This window comes from Sitodiplosis mosellana, unplaced genomic scaffold (assembly GCF_009176505.1).
Source record: "Sitodiplosis mosellana isolate CC-2019 unplaced genomic scaffold, AAFC_SMos_1.0 Smas_scaffold_15, whole genome shotgun sequence".
Lineage (NCBI taxonomy): Eukaryota > Metazoa > Arthropoda > Insecta > Diptera > Cecidomyiidae > Sitodiplosis > Sitodiplosis mosellana.
In genome coordinates, this window is record NW_022595257.1 from 602,499 (window position 1) to 611,572 (window position 9,074).

The 9,074-nt window shown below is 35.2% G+C and overlaps 1 protein-coding gene across 2 annotated transcripts; it reads right to left on the minus strand.

The window, feature by feature from the left end:
• Positions 1–2,005: 2,005 nt before the first annotated feature.
• On the minus strand, positions 2,006–6,741 carry LOC129568057 (uncharacterized). 2 transcript variants are annotated; one of them, XM_055445577.1, is made up of 15 exons: positions 6,689–6,741; positions 5,797–5,895; positions 5,386–5,619; positions 5,082–5,243; positions 4,767–4,940; positions 4,526–4,660; positions 4,313–4,429; positions 4,128–4,188; positions 3,792–4,048; positions 3,612–3,668; positions 3,228–3,470; positions 2,966–3,082; positions 2,674–2,832; positions 2,528–2,569; positions 2,006–2,426 (listed from the first exon to the last, which is right to left on the minus strand). In XM_055445577.1, exons 1-15 carry the CDS (start codon positions 6,715–6,717, stop codon positions 2,162–2,164), a joined length of 2,151 nt encoding a protein of 716 aa, XP_055301552.1. In that variant the 5' UTR covers positions 6,718–6,741; the 3' UTR covers positions 2,006–2,161. The 2 variants fall into 2 exon arrangements, with proteins under 2 accessions (XP_055301552.1, XP_055301551.1); XM_055445576.1 differs by lacking the exon at positions 6,689–6,741 and adding an exon at positions 6,328–6,622.
• Between the last annotated feature and the right edge of the window lie 2,333 nt (positions 6,742–9,074).

Consider the following 9,074-nt stretch of genomic DNA (forward strand, 5'->3'; position numbering starts at 1 on the left):
TTTTCGTTCGAGTTAGTTGAAAGCCATCGCGCGCTTAGAATTGCATAACGATTTGGCGTCCCTATGAGCACGGTTGCAGTTTGAATTGATTGGTTTGGGCGTCGTTGATTAGACATTCGTTGTGCCTGTCGAGAAACCGTCCGAACGGCAGACCCATGAATAATGACCGATCGGAAAGCGGAAAGGTATCAATTTGTCTGAAAAATAGATAGCGAATGTAGTCGCGAGTTGAGCGTAATCGAGTTAAAACTACGCAAATGTGCGACTCGATGGGCGAAATTGTATTAGGATGACACACACACACACACACACAGAGAGAGATACATTCACTTTAATCCGATTTAATGAAGTATCGCCATTGCTTCGAATGTCATTTCTAATGAGTTTATTGCTTCGATGCAACCGCATTCTCAATTTTAAAGAGCCCATGCATCATACACACGCACTTCAAAATTTATCGCCGGCGATTTATAATAAAAACAACACCAATGCATTGGCGAAAGAAAATCGTCGGACGTGTCCAATCGTCGAGGACCGCTCAGCAACTCTCATGTCGAGCAATGGTTCTTCATTACATTTGCATTAGATTCCCATTTGTTTGAAGTTAATCGGCAAGCTCTTGTTCTCGACCTACCCAAACATTTATTACACGTATATTAAAATCCGAAATTAAACACGAGTGCTTCATTAGTCACTGATAATAAAGAAGAAACATGCATTGCGCTCCGGCGCTCTTTCTAAAGGCAACTCTCTCTCTCTCTCTCTCTCTCGCTCATAATTCGACCGTTGAGAGAAATATGATTTGATTATCTCGTTCGAGTCAGCCCTATACAGTACGGCAAATGAGACACATTCGTGTATGAATTTGACCATTGCATCTCGTCATATTTCATTTCGAAATTGTGTACGTTTGCAGAGTCGGTCATTCGTCGATAAATCAAAATCTGAAATGACAAATATTTGCATAATTAACGATTGAACAATTTGTCAGATATGTAAGTGACAAATATTTGGATTTTCAACTGCAATTTGCTGATAGCAAATGTCCGGATGCGAATGGATCTGTGGTTTCAGTTACTGTGCTACAGTTTCAAACCATATCTTTCCAGTTGGTACAGGAAAATTGAATCATTAGTTATTTACCTTTGGATGTAGTAATACACTGTTACAGAGGATATGCCCAGGGAGAATACCGAAATTGAAAACATTTTGGAAAGCCAGGCCTAAATTAGCTAGCGAACGGTTGAAATATCGCTCAATTTTCCATCGGCTCCGGAAATGCATACGATAAACAAATAAACGTCTACATTTTGAGGTAGCATTGCAAATGCAATACACAATACATAACGAACAATTCGAATATTGCAGTAAATATGTGGAAAAGTAGACATGAAATGGAACATTCACCCAGTTTGGGTTGTGAAAAAAGCCTTGCTTTTATCTTTAGTAGCAACTTTTCATAAATCGCACCCGGAGACAGCACAGAAAGTCTAATTACCTCAAACTATTTGTTTAGATTTCAAATATTTGCGAATTCACTATTAAATGGGTGGAAGAACATAGGTTGTTTGTTTGTTTTGTTGCAAAATTCCTTAACAAAACTACTGATATCAAATGAAAACTGCACTTCGACACAAGAATTTATTTTAACAAAGTATTTTCATTTGATAAGCCAAATCAGCCGTGGCTCTCTTGAATAAGATTCACTCAAAGTGTTGTAAACTATTTTATGAAACTCATAAATATCTAAGAATTACTTAGAAGTAATAAATTGTGCATGAGACAAGCGAATTTTATATTTGGATTGCAACGATAACGCGAGTAAAAATGGTATTGATGGTAGTAATATTGTGAATATTAAACATCCAACCGAATTAAACAAATGTCAAAACCCATTGATATTGGAACATTATGCAGAATATGTGGAAACTCAATTGGAAAATAATGTTCAAAAGTCAGTTTTAAAAGATTTTATACAAAAATTACGTTCAAAAGAGATAAGAAATGATTTTAAAAATTTATTTCCTTAATTTAGTTATAAATAAAAATTGGAAATGACATCGTAAAATGCATGGTGTTTTCACTTTCGGTACGAAAATTGATTTTGACAGTTTTTCTTCTCATTTGATATCAATAACGACTTTGACCGAATAAAAAAAATCTATTTCAATTTCTTTTTACTTTTTGCAAATAGCAACTCAAGATCTTTTGGCAAATCAGCTGAATTCTCTCGCAAAAAACTGTCAGTGATTAAGTTAAGCTGTCTCATCATATTCTGGTGTTCTTTTAATTCAGATATATGTTCTGTGTTAGCGATGATTGCATACAATGCTTCAATGATGCCACGTTTAAAGCGTATTTTGTCCATGTACAACACGTTGAAGTCTTTATATTCAGGGGTATATTGTTGGACAAATTCCATTTTTCTGAAGAAAATACAGAAGAAATTAACAGTGAAAACAAGGGTAGAAAGTGTTGGCAGAAAAATAAAAAAAAATCATCTTAGAAGAAATGAAAGTAGATTTACGTGTAGCAGCGGAGAAGATCTCGGAAATTTGTTATCAAAATCCTAGAGAATGAAATTAAGTTCGATAGTTAGTGGATCATGATCAAGTTGAAGTTTGAATATTGTTGTAAATTTCAAAGGTTTGTTAGTAATGAATGGATTATTACTCTGGTTCAAAGTGTTTCCCAATGATTTTACCGACTCGACGTCCACATGAACTGAGAAATTGAATCTTCTCGTAAACAATCGACTCATCGCTTTGTTCATAATGAAGTGGTTGCAGTTTGAACATCGATTCAATCATATTAGTCGTCACAATATCTTCACTGTTGGAAGAATGGCATTAGTTTTTTTTACAATTGAGTCAATAAACTCTTTAATAGGTAGGTTTCAACCTATAACGCTTTAAATTATTTGATACTTCTGTTGGAATGGCTGTTTAGAATCTAAAATACTTGCTTGAACGTCAATGAAAACCCATAGGCGATATTCATGTAGAAAATGAAATAAGCCCGATCACTTTTCCTATCTGCTGGTACTCGTTCTCGCAAAATTCTAGAATCATCACTAGTTATCCTGTGAACAAGATGAAGCAGATGAATTTAATGTAAGACATTGTAGATCTATGACCATTGGAGATTCAGCTTTTCATCTTCTTATCCGAATAATAGTCATTTATGATTTTAAAAAAATCAAAAAACTGCTTCAAGGAGATACCAACGGTAGTAATTCATCGGCCATCCGAGAAAGGTTTCTAATGAATTCACGCAATTCCGCTCGGAAGAGTGAACTATTCTGAAATAATTCAATTTCACCACTTCGCACTAAATCGACAATCAATCTAAAGACTTTCATAGCAGAATGTTTAATTCCTGGAGATACGTCCAATGGAGCCAGATCAGTAACTTCATCTGCTGCATTAAAGAGCAACATTGAGAATATTAAGGTTGTTCCAGTTTCAATTCTGCAATAGTATTTCATAATTTTTGGTATGAAAATTTTCGATCAACAGCTTGATTTGGCATATTTCATTCATTAATGCATTCAAAATTGAATAATAGGTGTTAAAACATTCCAAAAAGTAGAAAATGCATGTGAGTCTTACGACGTTGGTGTTTTAGAGACGTCATTCAGTCTTAAAAGCACTTTGATCATCAACTCTCTGGAATGAGAATCAAAAACTATAAAAAGTGGATAAAATCTAAGTAATACTAGTAAGTATCAAATCAGAAAAATATGGCAATCGAAAGAAATATCAAGTTGCACGAAAGGAAAAACAACTCACTCAATTTCCTTCATATTGGCTTCATATTCTGATCCAGGTGGTCGAACGTCAATTTTCACTCCCATTTTATTCAGGTGAGCAAAGAATCCTTCAAAGTTCAGCCACTGATCTGTTTCTACAACATGTTTTACCAATCGATAGTAAAAAGTGGCGAAAGGACCATAGATTTGTTCCCAGCTGATCGGAACGAATCGTAAACGAGCCATCAATAATTCTGTATTGTTAAGGCATTGATCCATTGGAAATGATGCGATTTGCTAAATGAAAAATAAGAATTGCAGAAACGGTTTGAAATTTCATCTCAAATCGATCGGTTCTTTTGATAAAAACTCTTACACTGTCACGCAATTCTCGAGCTTCTTTGCATATATTTAAATGTGCGAATATCTCATTGTCACTATTTAAAATTTATGAGTAAGATTTTCATGAAATTTATTATAGAAATAGATTAATGGATTTAAAATCTGTTGATTTAGTGCAATAAACTTGGTGAATGTTCTGTTGGTAAAATTGGGAAGTACCTAATATCAGTGGTCTTTCTTAACCACTCCGTAAAATACTGAATTGGCCGGCTTTTTGTCTCACGAAGTTCGGCAATTGCAAAAAGGTCTAGAATTTGCTCTCTGCCAAGTGCACTCCTACAAAAAAGTGGTGAAGAGACGAAAATCATGCCCTTAGTTTAGGATTAAATTGCGAATTCGATCAACATTCCAGAATTGACTTCATGTTCTTACTTAAGATCAAAGCCTTCATCGGAAATTCGATGTAATATACAAAATGCAGCTACAATTGGAATATCAGATCGATTGCCTGCATACGCTTGTTTAGAAACATCTCGCTCGTTTTGCGTGTAGAATTTGAAATTCCGTCTGTTCAATGTAGAACGATTACAGTCGCAAAATTAGAGAAAAAAAATGTCTATAATTTATTTGCCGATAATCAAATTAAGAAAAAAACTCAAAAGATAAAGGAAACCTATGCCATTTGAGTTTTGATTCCTCCGTCGGTTCTTCTTGGAGTAATTTTTCAAATGTTTTTGCGTTGAATCTTGGTTGATAGGTCTTTTGATTTGCTCCATTAGCAATGGCAACCATTGCGTTGGCTGTTTCGACCATAAAAGGTAAACTTGGTCCCGAAAAATATGGTGAACTAAAAAAAAGCGGAAGAGATGACTTTTTTCAAATTGCAAATTTTCAGTTCTTAAAAAAGTTCAGTTCAACAATTTTCACGACATTGGCACGTTTGATCGTAATTTTCTACACCAGCGAATTCTGTTCAAATATTACTCACGTTTCAAACTCCGATGATTGCAGTGCATCTTCAAGAAAGACCATGAGCACGGGAATTGTCCATTCAAACGGTTCAAATAGGTCATCCGAACTTGAATCTGTATCCATTGCTGTTCTCACTAAACCATTCAACTGGTCTATAAGGCTGTAGACGTCTGACAATCTGCCAACGTGTTTAATTTAATTTAAATTTCGGATGAAGCTTTTTTTTGAGGCTCGTTTGGTTAATTAATTTAAAATATTTTCATCACAGCAGACGACAGTCTCGAAATACGAAAGCAAAAAATGGGAATACGTGCACTCACTTGAAAATTGACTTGTATGAGCCTTCATTCGAAATTGCCTCCTGAATGTTATCGAGCGAATTTGTCACAATGTTCTCCATCAATTCGGCGTAAATCGTCCAAAATTGGTGGGCCTTGGAAGTTTGATCAGCGATAAAAGTATTGGACCCACAATATTGGTCTCGGCCATGAAGTACCGATAATAGTTTCAACAATTCCACTGCGGCATTGACTTTGTCTAGAGCACTTTTCCCTCTGGAATTCACCGAAAATTTTAAACAATTTGACATGACAATTTTTATTTTAAATCAGATCACTTAGAATGGGTAACATTTTATTCATTTATTGTCGTTTCACCGTCAAGAGAAGTCAATTTAAGACATTTTTTATTGATTTATAATGGTGTTATCAAGACTCTCGGAATTCACTTACAATTTTGCTTTGCATTCATTCAAAATATTCTCAATATCCGGGAATGCATCGTCTTTTGTCTTGGCCTTTCTACCGAGCCATTCAAATTTGTCTTCAACTCTGAGAAAAAAGAAACGCATTTTAATGAATCAATAAAACGTTTTTGATACACTGACAAGTATTTTTAAACGACTTTTCCCAAGCGGTTCGAAACAGTTGCCAATTGTGTGACTCGCAATATTGCTTGCGTTGAACAACATCTCAACAGCTGGTTACCAGCTGTTCACGTATGAAAGGAATGTTATTTTAGGAACATTCAGACAGTACTGAATATAGCAAAACGTTCCGTTTCAAAATATTTAAACAAACATATGAATACGCAAATCTGGTATGAAAATTGAGATACGTTCACATTTTGAACTTCAAAATCGTTTGTTTTGACTAAATATTCCATTTTTGGACGTGCTTTGTACACAGTACACTGTACACTGTATTCAAATTATGAATTTATTTTGGACTTCGCAAAATACATAGTTGAAAATTCAAACTCACTCTTTTGCTCTGATTTGCCATCCATCGTCACAATCACACTTTACACATAAACTAACAAGTACAATCAACACGCTGTGCAAAAATTTCATTTCTTGCTTTCTATTCTTACTTTTATCTTTCAAACAAAACTCAAAACAGTTTAACATTTGTTAAAAATGTCACCAACAAAAGATTAACATCACTTAGAATAGAACTAATTCGAACAATTCCCAAACCACCAACGTTCAAATTGACTTTCAGAGCTCAACTAATGAATTGCAAATTGGAGCGTTGTATGCCTGGCAATAATGAGGCATTGCCTCAATGCCTTATATACAAAGGTGAAACTAATAAATATCAATTTTGAAACCTGTAATCTCACCGTGAATTCCATCGGAATATTTGTTTCATTTTTTTGCACAACTGTTTTAACAAGCTCACACGAGCGATTGATTGACGAGCGCAAAATTGTGTGTTAAAAAAATGAAATGATGTCTCAACATCAACCAACACAAGATGAAAGAAATGCCTTCAATAAAATCATTTGGAAAAATTTGCCATTAAAAGAGACGAATTCTTCTTTTTCCTTTTGGAAGGAGAAGAAGAAGAAGAACAGTCGCTGAAACTGAAAAAAAGAGACTATTTCCGTACGATTAAATTGGAGATGAGACAAGCTTCAATCTATTTCTCAATTTCTATCAGTAGCAGACCTCATGCATAGGAATTTCATCATAAAAGATGAAAAAAAAAACTAAATGTTCAACTATCATATCAAGAAAGACCATAATCAAAACGTGATGTTATTTCCTAGAATCGCACCGATAACTTTAGTTTTATGACTTTGAGTCAAAAGTGATTTCAATTTCGGGATAAATTTTTCCAAATGCACCAAGCCGTTGTCATGCTGTCATTGCACCCGAAAATGCACCATCAAATGAATAATGTGCTAACCAAACGTTGAGTTTTATTGTTCGTTCTCGTGTTTTATTGGTATTTCCTCATCACTTCATTCGCTCGCTCGATGCGTCGGTTGATCGCATTTATGATAGATGCTCTATCTTCTCAGCGAATGTGAACGTAATCAATTGTAGGTGGTGTAGTTCAGTGAATCCACCACGTTGAGTCCAACAAGAAAAACTGAAAAAATGGAAATGAAATTATATGATTTTATGGGTTTTTAGTGTAAAACTATAATTTATGGATGAGTTTTCGCTTGCGTATACTTTCCACTTGAACTGTCTTCATTGCATTTTGACAATCGCTTGAATATTTTATGGGCTGCAGCACGTTTAATTTTTCGATCTATCTATCTCTCTTTTTTCCTATCTTTTTCCTATCTCTCTTTCTCTCTCTAACTCTCTGACTCTCATTCTTGCTCTTGTTCTCGCTCTTGCTCCCGCTGCCTGACCTATGCTTCTCTCTTTTTCTCTCAACAGAGCTTCTCTCCTTCTCTCTCTCTCTCTTTCTCTTTCTCTTTCTCTTTTTCAGCTGAGTGCAATGAAGCGCACGTTTTCCAAAAAGGATGGCATTTTTTCCACGTCATATCATTTGGCCATAAGTTAACCGCTTAATGATTGCGGTACGGTATGAAAGAGTCATTCAAGATTTAACCCGAAATATGTTAATTTTCCCATTGAGCACAAGACACACAGTGAGCCATAAAATATTCAAATAATTTCGTTCTCAAATGAAACCGAAAAATTCATAGATAAAGAATCATTGGTTTGGCTTGCTCAATTGTTGGGTGGTGGTGGTCGGACACTTGATGTTTTTATCTCTAGCATCTAAACGAGTTGAATATTTCTTGATTAAGAAATTTTACCGTCATTTATTTTACCGAAGAAAACGACAAATCTTCGATGCAACGACTTGAAAGCAAGTTAAGCTATGTTCGGCTCGTACTGTTCATACTGCTCGCACTCAAATAAAAAAATACCATCAAATTGAATTCTATTGTGACGATTGCGACCGATTCCATATAACCGAAATTTTATAAATAGACATATTTTATGATTCCAGTGAAAAAAGGAGCATTTTGTCGTTCACATGCCATGAGTCACAAATCAAAAAGAGAAACCATCGTCTTGACATATTCCATCCGTCACGTACTTTAGAAATATTTATTACAATTCATGCCGTCGATTTATGTATAACTGAATTGTGTAACAGATATACCTATGTTCAGTTATAACTGAATAATATTTAAATTCCAAAAGGGCTCGATTCTCCTTCTAACCGTTTCATACAAGAATGCATTGCTTACACAGACAAAAAAAAAACGATCAACAGCTTTACAAATGACCTGAACATGACTAATATCGACTCGCTCTGGTAAACATAGTTTACCTATGAATAATTGCACTTTTCTTACGAAACGAAACCATCGAAAGAGAAGCGAACGAGGCGAATGGTTCGAAAGAGATGGGAGAGATGAATAGCCCGAATGGCTCCAAAGAGATGGGAGAGAATGGCGCAAAAGAGACGAAAGAGATGGAAGAATCGAATGACTCGAACAGATTGCTATATTCTCTAGCTGACAAAATGAGTCATCGCGCTGGTGTGTTTCATCAGGCACAGCCAAACAGGTACAGACATGTCCGATACGGTGCAAAATTGCAACGGTAAAAATTATTATATGGTCTACATTCTATTGCATGCAAGTAATTATTAATTAGCAAATGCAGCAGCAGAAATTGGATTGAACAAAGCGCAGTTTTTTTACAAACAGCCGCATATGTGCAGTTTTCTACTCGTTGTTAAACTTCCGA

Coding starts and splice junctions, on each gene's coding strand:
- LOC129568057 (XM_055445576.1), bottom strand. CDS start 6,473: ATGTTAAACTGTTTTGAGTTTTGTTTGAAAGATAAAAGTAAGAATAGA. Junction 2,833..2,965: donor GGGTTTTCATTGACGTTCAA/GCAAGTATTTTA, acceptor TTCTTCCAACAG/TGAAGATATTGTGACGACTA. Junction 2,427..2,527: donor GATCTTCTCCGCTGCTACAC/GTAAATCTACTT, acceptor TATTTTCTTCAG/AAAAATGGAATTTGTCCAAC.